Raw genomic sequence first — 18,983 nt, 5'->3', positions numbered from 1 at the left:
ATTTGCAGTTACAAGTTTTAGGTACTCTTAAAATTATCAGAAGTTTATCTCCACATAGTCTTTGCAAAACCAAAAGTATTGGATAAACATCAGATCCTAAAAGATCCCTTTCCACTTCTAAACATATTTGTTTCTTCTTTGGATTTAAAATCATGAGGATGTACATAGCACCTGGGTGGCTCAGTTAAGCGTCTATCTGCCTTCCCTGCTCAGCAAGGAGCCTGCTTCTCCTTCTCCCTCTGCCCCTCCCCATGCTTATGCTCTCCCCCTCTTTCAGATAAAATCTTTTAAAAATATAAAATAAAATCATGTATCTAGTAAGCTAAAAGATACCAGGCTATTTTTTTATAACAATACATTAAAAACACATAATCAGAAACAATTTGCAATATTTTTTCCCTGATCTGTCAGGATTCAAAAGTATGCTGTTGTATCATTACCTTTCCTGCTGTCCAGCCAAACATCAAATTCTACATTACGATAGATTTCTGGATCCAGGGCTTTTAGCACCTTATAGGGGAAGAGCATCTTTGATGGACTTTCTGGAGACTAAAACAAAAATAATCATGCTACAAATTCACCATCCTTAGCTTCAGGGGAAGAAAGAAGAATTAAAAGTTCTTCCTGTCTTTTTAAACTATATACATATGCCTCCCTTTTCTTGCTAAAAAAGAAATAAATGCCATAATAAGTTTTATTGTGTATTTTAAAAATCAGGAGATTAAAGCAGCAACATGCAAATAATCTACCAGGTTTTGGATGGCAGAGGGAAATACTGCCTAAAGCAGCCAACAACTCAGGATTCATCTCCTATAAATCAATGCAACACACACAAAGATTAAAGATTCAGTCAGGCTATTCAATAAATCTCATCTTGATATATACACAGAGGTGTAGTGTGTCTGTACCCTAAAATCAACTGAAAAAATCTGAAAATTCTATTTCATTTGTCAAAATCTGTTACAACTTCCAAAGAAATTACCTTTTTCTTCCCCTTTCCTAGAATTTCACCATATCCAATACTGCTACTGTTCCCAAAATATCAGCACTTGGGGCATACACAAAGATTATTTTAACAGTATTTGCCTTATGTAGCTAGCCTCAAACTAAAGGTCTGCTTGATTTTAGGCCTATAAAAATGGTAAAATTTCTCCCATTTCTCTAAACAGAATTACTACCTATATATTTTTTAATGACAAAAAAAACCCCTCAGCATCAGAAGAGTGATTAAAGGAAATATCTATTGGATTTGTAACATTATTTTAACTTGAAAAACAGCTTCTGAAAATTCTCAAGTGTTGCTTGGAAACAATCTATATAATTCCATTAAAAACAAAAATTCAGACATTAAACACCCCTTGGACATTTTCAGATTAAGGAAAGTAAAACATGAACTCCTCCCTCACCCCATATAACTAGAATGGACCACATGATCTTAACTCATTTAAGTTCTGATGCTGCAAGCCAGAATTATGAAAATTCTTTGCCCTAGAAAATTTCAAACCTTTGCTTCTTCTGTTCCTTGACTGTACCCCTCTGGTGTATTTTCAACATTGCAGCAGGCACCCAACTCTTCAGTCCTAATTGAAAATATTTAGAACAAAGAACTTTATATATATGCAGTAGCTGTTTTAAGTCTAATGACTATACCACCACCTAGTGGTAAAGTAGCTCAGGTCTAAAAATGAGACCAATACTTTTTACCCCAACATTTACATTTATGCTTCCTTTGTATAAGTATATACTACAATATACTTAGAAGATGATTTCCTATATTTCACACCTCCATCTCTTAAGATGGTCCCTATGATCCTTGCTTCCTGGTGTTCACATCCATGTATGACTCCCCTATCTCAAGTTTGTTTCTAACCCATCGATAGATAGGACATGTTATTGTAGTACATAAGAATGTAGGGCCTGTATTGCTGGCCTCTCTTGCTGACTATAAGGAAGCAAGCAATCATGTTCACCAAGCCCACGTGGCAAGGAGCTGAGGGTTACCTCTGGCTGACAGCCAGGAAAAAAACCCCACAAATTTCTCACTCCTACAGCTTCAAGGAACTAAATGCTGCTAAGAACTATTTGGGTGGAAAAGTGGATCCTTCCTCAGTCAAAACTCCAGGTAAGAACTCAACCCTGAAAAAAAAAAAAAAGAACTCAATCCTGGCCAACCTCACCACAGTCCTAGTGAAACCCTAAGCAGAAGACCCAGTTAAGCTGTGCCCAGATTCCCAACCCACATAATTGTGAGATTAAGTGTGTTAAGTTGCAAAATCTGTAGTATTATGGTCCTGGAGCAATAATAATACATCTTGCCTTTTTACTACTATAGTTTCCATGTGCCTACCATCCTTAGGACAAGTCATCAGTGAAGAATGAAGCAATTTTTACCCTCATACAGGACTGCCACCCCCTGCATTCCTGAATAAGTTTTAAAAACCCCTCTTCTACCAAAAAATTTGCAAGGATTTAATATCCAAGAAATAAAATTGTAAGCAAGGCAAAAAGACCAGGTAACATCTGACTGGCAACTAGCCTATCTAAATTTCCTAGACAAACATAGGAATCAAGAAATACAAGACAACATCTACTTTATTATCTCTAACACAAAGTTTTTGATGAAATCTGTTCAATAATAGTGGTTTCCTCAGAGGCCACAATCTACCCTCCTAGTGAATACCAAAGACAGACACTCAAAAGCTCCTAAAATGTCCCTTAGCCTGAGAGATTCTTTTCTACTAGTCGGATGTGTGTCAAGTAACTACTATGAACCTCAGTTAGCAAACTAACAAAATGATGGTGCTGGTTTAGAACCAGTTTTTCTCAAATACTTACATCAGAATACCTGGGGTGTACTTGTCAAAAAAAAAAAAAAGGCAGATGCATGGCCCCACTCTGATTCCAAATTTTGTGAAAGTAGGCCCAAGAATCTGCATTTCTAACAAGCACTGTAAGTATACCCTCATATACAACTGCTGGAGACCCAGAATCGAGTCCCACATCGGGCTCACTGCATGGAGCCTGCTTCTCCCTCTGCCTGTGTCTCTGCCTCTCTCTCATAAATAAATAAAAATCTAAAAAAAAAAATCTCCAAAGCTTAAGCATATCAAAATACAACCTATCTTCATGGTAAAATTTCTCAACCCCAATTAAAAAATATATATTCATATACATAGGTGTGTGTAGTTTAAGGCATAAACTTGTCAAGCCCCTTCCACTTTCAAATGATGATGCACAGAAACATGATCCTATAGTTGACATCCCCTTTTCCCTTTATTACCTATCCTCAGTTGAACTCTTGTAGTCAATATGGACATCTTCACTGCCAGTCAGAGCATTGTTTCTGTTCTTTTTGGAACCACTTCGAAACAATTCAACCGCAGTCTTCAACTCTTCTTCATCCACAAAAAACACATCTTTATAGAGAATTTCATACAATACAGCTAAAGGAAAAAAGCCAAAACTCTCAACTGTCAAAGTAAGATCTCTTTATAACAATGTGAAAACAGCCATAAACCACAATTTCAATAGGTGCCAACAAAGTCTTAAAACGGCTGCTTATGGTGGGTCCCTCAATTTAAAGATGGGCAAAAAAATGATCCAAAACACATCTAAGCATTGATAAAGCCTTCACATACCCTGGCAAACAGCTGCACTTGACTGAAACTGTTTTGAATATACTGAATCATAATGGCCATTACTTGAATAGCAGAGTAGAACCTGAAAAGAAAAACACACAGGACAATTAAATGAATGTTATACATCTCACAACCATTAAATACTTGAAATTAAGTTGCTAATCAGAAATTGGTAACTAATTTTTAAAAACATGATTTTTTTTAGATTCCACAGATTAGGCAGTATCATGCAGTACTTACTTTTGACTCATTTCACTTAACATAATGTATCAATTGTATCTCAATAAAACTAAGGCAAAGTGAGTTTTAAAATTTAAATACAGGTAAGTGCAAACTAGAACTTAGATTTTCTTCAAAGTGACTTTTAAATGCCAAGATTTACTACCAAGGCTACACTGTGAGCCTAAGTCACATTCCCATTAATACACCAAACAAGGACTGATTTACAAATTTCCAAATAGATGGGAACTTTTACAAACTGGGTAAATCTAACAGAAATCCTAACAGAAGTCAAAAAACCCAGCTTAACTTCGAAAACTGACTGGAAAAAAAAATGGAAACTCCAACTAAGAAAGGTCAATAACTGGAGGCAGTTGTTAAGGAGTAAAGCAATCCAGCTAACCAGAACTGAAAAAACAAGCAGGAAAAAAAACCCAGAGATAATGGTGTAATTTCTCTATTCATGTGGCAAGAAGTTAAATTTTGATTGGAAGAGGTAAAACTAAACATGAAATGGCTTTTATGTTCCTGGTGGTATCCCAACATAAAATAATAGTTCTCTGATACATATCTGTGGGTAAGTAGATGGGATGTAATGGCATTAAACTAGTGAAAAAATGAGGTAGATCTGTACTACCGATGAGGGTAAATGAGAAGAAAAGTAACAACATGTTCAGTATGAGCCCATCTACATTAAAAAAAATAAATGCAAAAAAAAAAATAAAAAATAAAAAAAATAAAATAAATAAAATAAATAAAAATAAAAAATAAATAAAAAATAAATAAATGCAAAGAGAATGATAGAGGATACCTACCCAATCTTTATACATTTGCAAATCAGACATATATACACTATGTTGTGCATGCAAATGCCCAACTGCTAAGTATTAGTTTTGTATGCATGTACAGATTAGAATTATACATGATATTTTCATGGTTGCAAATACTCAAAAGGTCTTACACCTTTTATATTCTTCTGCTTCCCAATGGGTGATGTTCTCCCTTTAATTAGCTCAATAATATCTCTAAAATGTATAGGACTCATTTAAAAATGGAGCTGTAAAATTGTAGGAACTAGGTACTAGGTATATGAATGTTCACTATACAAGTCTTTTTTTTTTTTTTTTTACAAGTCTTTTAATTGTTCTCTATATGAAAATTTTCACAAAATAAATGTCAAGGGAAAAAACTGAAGTGCAAGTTTAGAGTCCTGGTAAAGATCTAAATGTCTAAATTTCATCTCTGGCAATGCTGTATATAATTACTAAAAATACAAAAGCTACCACTCCTCCTTCCTCAAAGAACTCTGATTATGTCACACCCCTGCTTAAAAACTCTGAATGAGTGTTTAGGAACAATTGTAAATGCTCTGAAATTTACTTTGAAATATACCAAAAATTAAGATAGATTGATAAATGGATAGACAGGTGATAAAATAAGGATATTCAAGTGGTGGGAATTAGAATTTCCACTGTAAAATTATTTTAGCTCTTCTGTATTTTTTAAAATCCTTATAATAAAATATTGGAAAAAAGCTTCAATCGACTATTCTGAAAAGCCAAATTCTTGGCATGGTCCCCGCATTATGTAATTCCAGCCTAACTTTTCAGCACTGACCTTTCTCCACCCAACTACTTGAGTCCCAAAGGGTCTGCTGCTTCCATGCCTTTGCAGAAGTCCTCTGAATAGACTGCCCTTCATACTTATTTGACTCATTTTTTGGTATTCCATTTAAATATCATTACCATCATGAAACTCTCTAAACTTCCTCAAGCAGAGGGAACTTTTTCTTCTATGCTCTTTGTACATACTTCTATTATATATAATAAGTGAAACTTATCATTTCACTGTACAATTAACTATTTGCATGTCTGTGTTCATCTGTTAAGCCCTTGGAAAACAAGTATTATGTTGTATTCAATTTGGTGTCCCCAAAGCCCAGTGAAGTGCTTGGTACACTACAGGGGCTTAATGTTGCCAAACAAATTAGACGGCAGTATCAATTATAAAACAAGGTGTCCCAATTTATACTTACTTTCTTTTTATTATTTTTTTATTATTATACTTACTTTCTAATTTATCTCTTGCATTCTGCTCTATTCCCAATGCCACTTGCCTGGTTCAGGTCTTTTGTCTAGATTACTTTAACATCCTAACAGTTCTCCCAGTGTCTAGTCTTATCTTATGATCATCAAAATGTTTCCTGAATTATGCTCCATGGTGTGAAATAAGACTTATAAAACACAATTACTGTATAGTCTGTACTCAAATAATCCAGTAAGTAAGATCAGGTCTGTTCAGAAGAGTGGCTAACAACACTGAGGAAAACTGAATGGAGAGAAAAAGGCTGGTGGCAGAGAAGCTTGGCATTTAGACTATGTTTTCCCATTAATTAGGTAATAAAAGATGATTTCTTACTATCTTGGTAAGTCAGCAGCATCATTCAATTTCTTTTATTTTAGTAAACATTCACTCATCTTCTTACCTTGTCTTCATAGCCATTATCTGTGACATAAGTTGGAGGCTTTCCAGGATAGCGATAAAGAATAAAATCCCGACTACATGGGTAGAAAACATAGGTGGTTGAAAAGAGATAATTTAACATATGCGAGAGATAGTTATAAGAACAAATATTTGGGCTTTCAAACTGCCCACCTTATTTATATAAAAAATCCAAATGTTTAAAAGAGGCTAAATAATGGTAATTCAAAGTAGACAGCTATAACTGCCCTTAAAGTTCTATGGATTTTTAAAATGTACCTTAATTTGGGGAAAGGAGGAGTAAATAAACTAGATTACCAACTGTATGCATGTTTCTGAGTGTTGGAGACTCCCCACTCATTTAAAGCATGGGCTAGCAAATTTTACTTGGTAAAAGACCAGAGAATAAGCATTTCAGCTTTTGCAGGCCATACGGTTTACTCAACTATAACTTTGTAGCATTAAAGCAGCCACAGACCATGATAAACCAGTACACAACTGTTCCAGTAAAATTTAACTTATGGACACTGAAATTTGAATTTCATACAATTTTCACATCCCATGAAACATTATTCTAGTTTTGATTCAACCATTTAAAAACTTTTAAAAAAATTCTTAGCTTGAGGGGCATACATACACAGAAGGCAAATTTAAAAGCTGGCTCTTGGGGCAGCCCGGTGGCTCAGCAGTTTAGTGCCGCCTTCAGCCTAGGGTGTGTGTGATCCTGGAGACCCAGGATCGAGTCCCATGTCAGGTTCCCTGCATGGAGCCTGCTTCTCCCTCTGCCTGTCTCTCTCTCTCTCTCTCTCTCTCATAAATAAAATCTTTAAAAAATAAATAAAAATGAAACCTGGCTCTTGGAATGCCTGAGTGGCTCAGTGGTTGAGCATCTGCCTTCAGCTCAGGACATGGTCCCGGAGACCCAGGATCGAGTCCCACATGTCAGGCTCCACTGGAGGAGCCTGCTTCTCCTTCTGTCTATGGTCTCTGCCTCTCTCTGTGTCTCTCATGAATAAATAAAATCTTTAATAAAATGAAGCTAGCTCTTAACTTAAAAGAAACAACTGATTAGCTACCTGCCCAATGCCTCTTCTATACCATTTCTGGATGGATTTAGTGAGAAATGAACAGGGTGCAAAACACTGAACTTGAATGAGTACTCATGATAGGAGGATTCGGCCTTTACTAAAATATATGCCATCTCACTATTGTAAAAAACTGCAAAGGAGTCTTATGTATAGAAATCAACTTCCTCAAATGAACAATATTTCTACTAGCCTCTACCCTATAAATATAACTATTTTCCAAAACTGCACAGCTTCCAGAAATGCCACTTTTGCTGTTTTAATGACCAAAGTGATAGAGCAATATTTCTCAAACTGTTCCATTATCATCTCCTTAAAAAGTCTTTTTACTTTCCCTCTGAAATTTTAATAGCACAGATATACTATCTATTTAGGTAATGTAATCCTTTGAAGAACCACAAACCACTATAGTATCTAATATCTTTTTGTCTTGAAGAACCAATTTCTACCCTCTTGGAAGCGTATATACTGCCCCAGTGAAGATGCATGCAAGGTACAAAGTTAAAAACAGAAGAATTCTAAGAAACACATTGATTTCCTACAGGAATACCAGCAGTTCTTAAAGTCCTTGATTTCATTCAAACGGTTACAAATGCTAAGAGGCTCTCCATCCAAAAATTAACACCAATTAACTGTGCTTAGACTTCTTCATTTTATGTATCATTACATTAAATCCAAATTTTCCAAATCCCCAAAAGACTTGAACAGAAACTATACACAATCATATATACACACTCAGTCTTTAAAAAAAGATTTAACTTACTTATAAATTAGAGAAAGAGCTCTTATTTCCAGCTGGCCAGCACTTTCCTAAATATAAATAGTACATAAACTTTTTAAAAACATTCTGTAACTAAAATATAAAAGTTTTTGCAAGTTCAACATTGTTATTTTAGATGTTTAGCACTGTTTTAGATAAAGAATTTGTAGAACACACTATAACTTGCTTTGAGGTTTGGGATACTGTATTACTCATGAACATAAACTTTTCTGAAAAACATAGTCCTAAAGACCTCAGTTAGCTATTAAGTAACAAGCACAGTTAATATGAGAAATTTAAAAGGCACAATAAAAATTGAATTAGTGTTAAGAATAGAAGTTAGCAGGGTACTTCATAAATGCTAAGTCCAGAACTATGGAAATAATCACAAAAATTATCTTTAGTTAAGTATATGTACAGAATTTACTTTTACATAAAAGGATAGCTACAAATCAGGGGAATTTTTTAATAAAAAAATACTAATGACTTCCTACTAATATTCATTACCATCCCTCCACCCCCATTAAAGTGAAAAGGCTTAGGCTTGTCTTATATGCAAAAAATCTATGGATGATAAAGTTGTTGACACACAATTCTCAACATTCAACACAAAACAGTAAGTCAATTGCCAGCTCTAGGTTTTGCAAAATCTGATTCAACACAGCTGGCTACTTAAGAAAATAGGTTGCATCTAGCTAACGCGACACAGCTGAATGAATATTTAGGTTTACTATTCCAAATACTCTGAAAAGATTAAATTCCCGTATTTGATCTTACCTTGGGATCTCCCAACCGTTCCAGGTATTTCTCAAAAGATCCCTCCACATACTTCAAAAATAAAACAAACTTGACTTAACCAAATACACAGCATTACTAAAATCTGATTATATTCTGCAATATTATCCTCCAATGGGGTTTTGTTCAGCTCAACAATTATGGTATTAAATAACTATTTTGCACAGCACCTCAAGAAGATTTGCACATACACAAAAGTTAGGAGTGGAGAAAAGCTGGAGTATAAAACTATCTTAGGAAATGGTCCTGGCTTATCCACATACCAGTGCATTTCAGCAAATGAGAATACCTTTTAGTTTCTTTTGAAATGCCAACTTAAATAACTTGACAATTTCCATAAATCATGCAAGCCCAATAATTACAAGGATTTTAAATCTGATCGGAGACATGCATTTTTTTGCAAAGTTAAACTGAGGAACTTTAAAGGGAATTTTATTAGTTTCAGAAAAACCTAGGGCACAAGGGAATTTTTGAGATAATAGAAATGTTTGGTATCTTGATTTCAGTGGCAGTTGCAGGACTATATATTATTGCCAAATCGCAAAGTGTTAAACTTAAAATGGTGAATTTTATCGTGTGTAAAATATACCTCAATAAACTCGAAGAATAGAATATATGTCTACTTCCGTGTACATATATTACTAGACTTAAAGATCAATTTTTTTGATTTTGCTCAATCCCTTTTTAAACAACTTGAGATAAACTGACATATAACAAACTGCTCATATTTAAATGGCAGAATCAAATACATTTTGACATATGTATGTACCCATGAAACCATCATGACAATTGAGGTAGTGAATAGATCGATCACCCCCGTAAGTTTTCCTGTGTCCCTCTAAAACTCCACTGACCCCCAAGCAACTACTGATCTGATTTCTATCACTATAGACTGGTTTGCATTTTCTAGAGTTTTATATAAAGGAAATCATACAGTATATACTTTGGGGAGGATCTGCCTTCTTTCCCTTGGAATAATCATTGAGATTTATCCATGTAAGTTGTAAAATTTTACACAAATCTTGTTATTCAAAATATGGCTACTATTACTGTATCACAAACAAAAGCAAGCATCACTTGGCAGTTTTGTTAAAATGCAGAAAATCTCGGGCCCCAGCTCAGAACTACTGAATCAGAATCTGCACCTTAACAAGATCTCCAGGTGATTTGTATGCACAAAAATACTTGAGATGCACTGTTTTACACCATGGTCTTGCATTTGAAGTAATTTCAGGAATAATCCTTTTGCCAGGTGTGGTAAAGTCTCTAATTAACTCCTAGGTAATAAGTTTAAAGTCAAGAAGCCTTCACATAGTTTTAAAATTCACTGAAACCTGTTGGGGAAAATTAAGAGTAAACCTCGAACAGCAGGCAAATACCCATAACTTACAGTCAGAAGAAAACAAATTGTACTGGAAGGGCTAAGAATGTTTCTTTTAAGCCACATAAAAGGGCACACTACAAATAAGACCTTGGTAAAACCTCATTCTGTTAACAAGAATTCAAATATTCCAAAGTATACAAAGATGTCTTCTAAAAGTTGTTTTAAAGCCAATCATTAATAGCAGAGCACCAATTACCAGTTTGTCACATGAAAAGATTAATGTTAAGAACTAGTTTGCTTCCCTACAATTAGGTTAAGATTCTTCATAAAATTAACAGAGGGGTTTCCCATTTATACATACTTGGAAGCATACATTAAAAAATGTTAACACAGCCACACTTTTTGTCAACTATGATTGACAAGAAAACAGTGGTATGCATAATACAGAATAGCAGTCAAAATATGCCTTTTTAGGACTTGGGAGATTATAGGGGAGTATGTGGGGAGTAGAAAATAGTAGAAAGGATACAAATGGACTTTTTTTTTCTTAACTTATAGAGTACAGAACAATTTAATTCTAGAGGCAGTCCAGAAGTATGCTAGCTAGGGGGAAGGCAGCTGAAAATAAGTATTTGCTCTTGTGAGGAGATTGCATGACATAATTTTCATTACATAGATGGTTCAAAGTTCACTTCCTATTTGCTACACACACTACTGACATCTTTACTTTGCACATATATTCTACTTACAGACTCAAAAGTTTGTTGATTTTCTCTCATATATGACACACAAGCCTTCCTGATTTCCAAATGATGGACCTGGCTGCAAAACAACTAAAAAGAAGAGAAAGACCAGCTCACTGTCAACAGTCATTTGAAATAGCTTTTAAATTAAAACAATGAACTGGACACTACGTCCCCCTTGTTCAAAACATATGTAGGAAATTGGGAAATTAAGTACTGACCTTTCTAAAATATGTTTTTGCCATCTTTAGTGGGATTGGGGAGAGATGGTTACCACCCCCACCCTTTTTCTACTCCTTATGGCACAACCTATAAATTTTTCCTTAGGCATAAAATTTAGAGAAAGATCCTTATAAAAGATCAGGATTTCAAAGTTTTCTGTAATTCTATTCTTAGCTCTCCTACATTCCAAACTGGCATTTAGAAAACAGAAAAGACAGCAGAGGCACAGCAATATATTTGGGCACATCAGCAAAGGCATACACCAAGCTAATAAGTGGCAGACAGGCCTGGAAGTCTTTACTAGGAAAGAGAAAAGGGTATTTTTTTTTTTTTTTTGGTGAGCTACAGGTCTTCTAGCTCCAGTATCATGCCATGTGTCAAACCCTGAAAACTCAGTATAGGGAAAATATACTTGTTTTCCTTTTACCTGCTCCGAAATAGCCCGAAAGAGGCAAGAGGCATCCTTGGCAGTCAGCTTTCGAAACAGCCCTAAGCTGCCTAAGTAGTCATCCATTGATGCCTCATTCAGAGACTTCTGGCCGCAGAACTTTTTCCATCCTTTATGCATTTTGCCAGGGGGAGGAGGAAGAAACACAAATGTGGCAAGAAGGAAAAGCAGGGTGCAGGTAGGAATAGGTAGCAGTGACAAGGGCTTGCTTATGCAGGTATCCGGAAAGCAGCCCAAGTCTAGGGATGAGAAGGCAGTTGAAGTCAGCACTGCAGAATCTTGGCACTTCTCAGGAGCAGGAGAAGCAAAGGGCTGGCTTGCCTGGGACAAGTCGGGACCCTGTGAAAAGAAGAGAAAGAGCCGATGCTCCTAGGAATAGAGAACGGGACTTGAGAGGACATGGGAGAAAGCACTTGGGGAGATACCTGTTGAGGAAGGATTGGATTAATGCAATCAGCCCAAGGTTGAGAGAAATATGCACAAGCAGCTGAGCTTTGGGACCAAAAGGAAGCCGAGTTTGCAGCTTAACTCAGGGCAACTGCTGCACGAGGCTGCAATAGGACTGCAACAAGGCTCAGGTGTATATGATGCAGCCTGGCCCACATTATATCGCGTTAAGATTTCTGCCCAAATTTCCAACTAGTCTCTGCCCAAGTTCCCTGCTCCCCTCATAATTTCATGGAGATGAGAGGAAAAAAAGATAGAACTCACTAGCTAGTAAGTTTAAGTAATCTCATTTGGTTCTACTGGATAATAACCCTCTGCTAAGATCACAGAAACTAAATCCATTTACTGTATTAGGAAACACTGATACAATTCTTGACTAATATTCCCAAATTACTGTATAGCATTAACAAAAAGAAAACGTAGAAAGTGTTTTTTAGAAACTGGAAACAAAGTTTAAACTGAAGCAGCATGAAAGGAATGTCTTACCCACAAACTTTCTAACAGAATACATTTAAAATGCTGTGGGGCACAGCATTAGAGGTGTTGAACATAAGACTATTTCCATGTATTATTAGGGCAATTTTCTGGAAAAACTACTCTGGGTTCTAAGAAAACCAAAGTAAATACGGCTTATTTGTAAGGCTCAAAAAATAGGACTGATCATTTACATTACTTGATTCCACTGTCAAGTGTCTCCTTTTTATTTAAATACCAAATCAAGTCCCTTTCTTTTACTTAAGTGTTAAAAAATAAATTTAAAAAATGTTGGCTTGGGGAAATTGCAAAATTAAGCTGCTTTGAAAATTGCTTTTCTTCTATCTGTGGATCCAGTGGTATTCATGACTGCCCTGCCTATAGAAACACATCAATAATCCTATAATTTAAGAATTAAATAAAAACATGGTTTAAATAAAGAATAAAATTTTGACTTCCTTTAGCGTATCAATTTGAAGTTATCTTAATTAATTTCTTTTTTAAAGAAACCAGAACACTAAGGAAATTACGCCTTTTGAAAAAGTCCTGAAACATGGTTTGGGAAGAGGGATCACCAACTTTTTCTAAGGCCACAAATTCATTGAGAAAAATTAAATGTTATAATGAAAAAGATTACTTCTAGGAAAAAATGCTTCACATATATTCTTCGCATTCTTCACATGTATTGCTATTGAAACTAAAATTAAGGTACATAAAACTTCAATTAATACTAATCCACATACTTCATTATGATGAAGGGAAAACTGTGAGAGGAAAAAAGAACTAGAAAACTAATAGAAGAAAGAGCAGGAAACAAAGAGAAATTAGAGACCATAAGACAAAAAGGGGAAAGAAACAAAAAGGAGACAAAGCAAAAGTACACAGAGAAGGCACACAGAAAGGCCCACACAAATACGGTTAATGGATTTTTGACAAAGATGCAAGAGCAGTTCAACAGACAGTATTTTCATCAAATGGTGCTACACAATGGCATTCATATAAAACAATGATCTTTAACCTATACCTCACATTTTATATAATTAAAATGGATCAAAGGCCTAAATGCAGACCAAAACTTCAAAACTTTCGGAAGAAAACATAGGAGAAAATCTTCAAGACCTTGAGTTAAGCAGAGTTCTTAAAATATAATAAAAAGAAAATGAGTAATTGGACTTGATCAAAATTTAAAACTTTTGATCTGCAAATGACATGGTTAGGAAAATGAAAATACAAGCCACAGATTGGAATAAAATATTAACATATCCCATATCTGACTAAAAAGCTTTGCATCAAATATATAAAAAGAATTCACAAGTCAGTAACAACACAATTAAATAAATGCCCAAATGACATGACTACATATGAAAATATAGAAATGGCTAATAAGCTAAAAAGATGTTCAACATCACTAGTCATTAGGAAAGTACAAATTAAAACCATTATGAAATATCAAAACACACCTATTGGCACGGCTATAATACAGGCAAAAAAGTGTCAGCAAGGATGTGGAGAAATTGAAACCGAAGTAAAAGAAGCTAGATGTAAAAGGGGTTTGATTCCAAAAGATACAGGATTCAATTTATATGAAAATACATCAAAAAGGCAAATCTATAGAGATAGAAAGCAGATTGGTGGCTGCCTGGGGTTGGGTGTGAATAAGCATTAATTGCAAACAAGCACAAAGGATCTTTTTTGGTGTGATAAAAAATGTTCTAAGACGGTTTTATGATGTTTACACACTTCTGTATATTCACTAAAAATTATCATGCACTTAAAAGTGACGATTTCTAACAGCTTTTTAATTCACATACCATACAATTCACTCTAAGTGCACACTTCAATAATTTTTAGTACATTTACAGAGTTGTTACCCATCAGCAGTCTATTTGAAAGCATTCTCATTACATTCAAATAAAACCACATCCCATAACCACCAACCTAATCCCCCATGCCCACCAACTCTAGGCAACCAATCTACTTTCTGTGTCTCTGTATTTGCCTATTCCACACATTTCAGTAAACAGAATCATACAATTTATGTTCCTGTGTAGCTGGCTTCTTTCACTTAGCAGGAGGTTTTAAAGGTTCTCCCATGCGCAGCTCTTTCTGCCCACTGGTCTTCTCCCCATGCTTTAATAAAACCTTTTTCCATTGAAAACAAAATAAATTTAAAAAAATAAGTTCACCCATGTTGTAGCATTTATGAGTATTTCAATCCTATAAACTACATTTAATCAGGATGCCTTGGTGGCTCAGTGGTTGGGCGTCTGCCTTCAGCTCAGGGTGTGATCTTGGGAGTCCTAGGATCGAGTCCCAAATTGGGCTCCCTGCATGGAGCCTGCTTCTCCCTTTCCCTCTCTCTGCCTCTCATGAATAAATAAATAAAATCTTCAAAAATATATTTTATCTATCCAGTCATCAATTAGTAGACATTTAGGTTGTTCCCACTTTTTGGCTTTTTATGACTAATGTTGTTATAACCATTCATGTGCAAGTTTTTGTTTGGACAGGTTTCTATTCTCCTGGATAACACCTAGGAATGGTGTTGCTGGATCTATGATTAATCATTTGAGCAACTGTCAAGACTGTCTTGCACAGCAGCTGCACCATTTTAGATTCTCCTCAGTAGTAAATGAGGGTTCCCATTTTTCCACATTTTATCCATAATTACTGTCCATCTCTTGACTATAGCCATTCTAGTGGGTATCAAGTGGTACCTCATTGTTTTGTTTTGTATTTTCCTGATGGTTAACAATGCTGAAAACCTTTCATGGGTCTATTGGCCATTTGTATGTCACTAATGAGATACCATTACATACATTTTAAAATGAAATTTTTTTTCAACTGGTAACAAGTGTTGACAAGGATGCAGAGCAACTGGAACTCTCATATGTTGCTGGTATGAATATAAAATAGTACAGCCACTCTAAAAAAATTGTTTAGTACTTTCTATAAACACAAGAGTTGCCACATAACCCAGCAATTCCACTTCTCATTATCTACCCAAGAGAAATGAAAATTTCAGCTCACACAAAAACCCGTACATGAATGTTTATAGCAGTTTTATTCATAATCATGATTCACCGCAAACTGGAAACAATCCAAACATCCTTCAATTGGTAAATGGTCAATCTGGTACATCCATACAATAGAATACTCTTCAGTAATAAAAAATGATGTATGAATATGCATGCATGAATGTACATGCATGAATCTCAAACCATATTCAGTAAAAGTAGATAGATTCAAACGGCTACATGCTGTATGACGGCATTTATGACATACAGGAAAAACCAAAACTACAAGAAAGGGAAAACAGGATCAGTTGCTGCCAGTAGTTAGGGCTGTAGGAAAAAGTGGACTAGAAAGGGATGTACGGGGGTGATATGAGTATTCTGTATCTTGACTGTGGTAGTGGTTACACAATTACACAATTGTCAAAATTTATACAACTATACAAGAAAAATGCCAATTTTACTGTATTTATTTTTTATTATTTGAGAGAGAGCATGTGCATGCACACAAGTGGGGGGGGGGGGCAGAGGGAGGAGACTCCATGCTGAGGAGGGAGCCCAATGAAGGACTTGATTCCAGGACCATGGGATCATGACCAGAGTCGAAGGCAGACGCTCAACTGACTGAGCCACTCAGGTGCCCTGATTCTGCTGTATTTAAATTGAAAACTAAATAAAACAAAAAGTAGCAGAACGAATTTAGAGTTGAGGAGTTCACAGAATGGAGAAGATTGAACAGAAAAAAGAAGAAAATTAGAAGACTACTGGATGACCAACATCTAACCAACAGGTACCCCCCCCCCAAAAAAAAAGTGGAAGGAAAGAAATGATGGTGATGATGATGACGAAAGGAAAATACTAGCAGTGCAGGAATGAATACCCATATTTAGATCGAAAAACTCCATGAAGTAGCCAGAACAATAAAAGCAAAAAAGATCAGTAATGCACGTACTACTTCTGAAGTCAGGGATAAAGATTCTAAAGCTTGCAGAGAGGAAAAATGGGTCATATACAAAAGATCACACATATGAACAATAAACTTCTCAAAAGAATAACTAGAAGCTAGAAAAAAAATAAAGTTCAGTAATGTGAGGGAAAACTATTTCCAACTTTGAACTCTATACCAAGCTATCAATCAGATGGAAGTAGAAGTGTTTCCAAATACGAAAGATTTTTTTAAAAAGTATCATCTTTTCTCAGAAAGCTATGAAGAATATTTGAAACCAAAATAACAAAGTTAAACCGCAAAGGAAGGGGGCACAGAGTCCTAAAAACAGAAGATTCAATGCAAGAGAGAAGCAAAAGAAATTTCTAGGATAAGGGTGAAGAGGAAATCCCTGGAGGACAGATATTCAGGACTAGAGAACGACCAGTTCACATAAAAGGGCACAGAACTCCAGCACAGACATTTCAAAAATAAATAATAATAAATAAATAAATAATCAAAGCTGCAGATAGAAATAGATTGTGTAATCTATTTAAACAGACTAGGAAAGATGTGTATCTCTTTTGGGACCATTAGGGAATATTTTTATTATAGAAAATCAAGCAAATGAGGGCAGCCCGGGTGGCTCAGCGGTTTAGTGCTGCCTTCAGCCCAGGGCGTGGTGATCCTGGAGTCCCAAGATCTAGTCCCACGTCAGGCTCCCTGCATGGAACCTGCTTCTCTCTCTGCTTGTGTCTCTGCCTCTCTCTCTCTCTCTGTCTCTCATGAATAAATAAAATCTTTTTTAAAAATCGAGCAAATGAAAACAGAAAAAATAAGGTAAAGCAGTTTTATAGAAAAGGGTATGTAATCAATGAACATGGACTACATGACTCAAATGTGAATATTGTACTTAATCATGTTAACACTGAGAACAAAACTCACAAGAACTGATTAAAATAAATGTTTCTTTTTTATTTACCATCTACAGACTTCTTAATGTGGAAGAGAACAGGAAGATAAAACCTCCTCCTCCATACTAGCCAGTCTATACATTTAAATTTTAAAAAATAGGAGTGCCTGGGTGGCTCAATTCAGTTAAGTGTCTGCCTTCAGTTCAGGTCATGATCTCTGGGCCCTGGAATCAGCTCCGAGCCTCAAATCAGGCTCCTTCAGCAGGGAGCCTGCTTCTGCTCCCCCTGCTTGTGTGCTGTCAAATAAATGGGTAGAATCTTTTAAAAAAATCAAAATGATGAAAACTAGGCTGAACATATTTGCTTACAAAACATAAAATGTAATATGGCTGACTAAAGAAAGCAGGATCAGAGATGGGGAAAAATGGGACATAGAACTGCTGTTATACATCTTATAGAATTAAGTATTCTTATAGAATTTAAGTATTTTATACTATTTACATGTATAATTTTAAATAAAAATTTTTAAACATACTCAATAAGCAAAGATACGATAGCATAATAAAATGGGAAAATAAATAGAATTTTTTAGCTACAAGGGACCTATTTTACAGATGGAGTTTCAATTAATTATGAAATTTGTCCAGGTTTTCACATCCCATCAGTAACAGTACAAGGACTATATATTGTCTGACTTTTATACAATTATTATAAAGAGGAATCACTTATCAAAAAAGAAAAGATGAATGAAGGTTCAGAGGTGGTTAGTACAGGTTACATTCCCCAGATTAGTACAATAGGACTTTTTAAAAAGACCTGCAGGACAATAGTAGACTTCATCCTGTATTTAAAAGCCATTTCATATTATTTAATACTGTCCTTCAAAGTACCTTATTGCACTTAAAATTCCCCATTGGCTTACTATTCTTCTACATTAAACTACTCCAATCCTGTAAACCTCTAGAACAGTAGAAGGGCTCCATTAAAACAGATTACCTCATCCAAGACGCGGATTCAGGTCTGGGTTGGGTCCCAAGAATTTCTAACAAGTTCTCAGGTGATGCTGATGCTGCTGGTCCAGGACCACTTTGGGAACTAGTGCTCTCCAACAATGTTGTTTTACAAACTATTAATAATCACCCCTGAAGAGTTTCAAGGCGAAAATTTCAGCAAACACTGCACACTATAACCCAGTCCTTGAGTTCACAATGCCCATTAGCAGTATTAAAGGCTGTAAGGAATGCTAAAGTTCCCTGCTTAACTTTGACATGATCTTTTCCTTTTTTGCAATGATCTTTTCCATAGGGGAATCTTTTACAAAAACTTTCCAAATCTTTCTGAAGATTTGGGAAAAGCCATCAAAGTTAGGCAGGGAACTTTAGCATTCAAATTAACAGGTTTTCTTTTTAAAGGTTTTATTATTCATTTCAAAGAAAGAAAGCAAGCAAGCAAGCATGAGCAAGGGGGAAGTCAGATGGAGAGAAGCAGACTTCT

The 18,983-nt window shown here is 35.5% G+C and overlaps 1 protein-coding gene across 1 annotated transcript in view; it reads right to left on the bottom strand.

Moving 5' to 3' along the window:
- The window catches only part of ALG13 (ALG13 UDP-N-acetylglucosaminyltransferase subunit), a 72,918-nt gene that overhangs the window by 39,587 nt on the left and 14,348 nt on the right, over positions 1 to 18,983 (bottom strand). Inside the window, 12 exon segments of the mRNA XM_038588101.1 lie at positions 441 to 549; positions 1,505 to 1,580; positions 3,281 to 3,443; positions 3,639 to 3,720; positions 6,343 to 6,415; positions 8,187 to 8,233; positions 8,961 to 9,011; positions 11,052 to 11,135; positions 11,695 to 11,898; positions 11,900 to 11,952; positions 11,955 to 12,018; positions 12,021 to 12,054. Of these exon segments, the coding sequence (XP_038444029.1) occupies positions 441 to 549; positions 1,505 to 1,580; positions 3,281 to 3,443; positions 3,639 to 3,720; positions 6,343 to 6,415; positions 8,187 to 8,233; positions 8,961 to 9,011; positions 11,052 to 11,135; positions 11,695 to 11,898; positions 11,900 to 11,952; positions 11,955 to 12,018; positions 12,021 to 12,054 (1,040 nt within the window).

The sequence above is a fragment of the Canis lupus genome, chromosome X (assembly GCF_011100685.1).
Source record: "Canis lupus familiaris isolate Mischka breed German Shepherd chromosome X, alternate assembly UU_Cfam_GSD_1.0, whole genome shotgun sequence".
Classification (NCBI taxonomy): Eukaryota; Metazoa; Chordata; class Mammalia; order Carnivora; family Canidae; genus Canis; species Canis lupus.
Note: the sequence above shows the minus strand (reverse complement) of the source record. Positions and strands in the feature narration are given on the sequence as shown.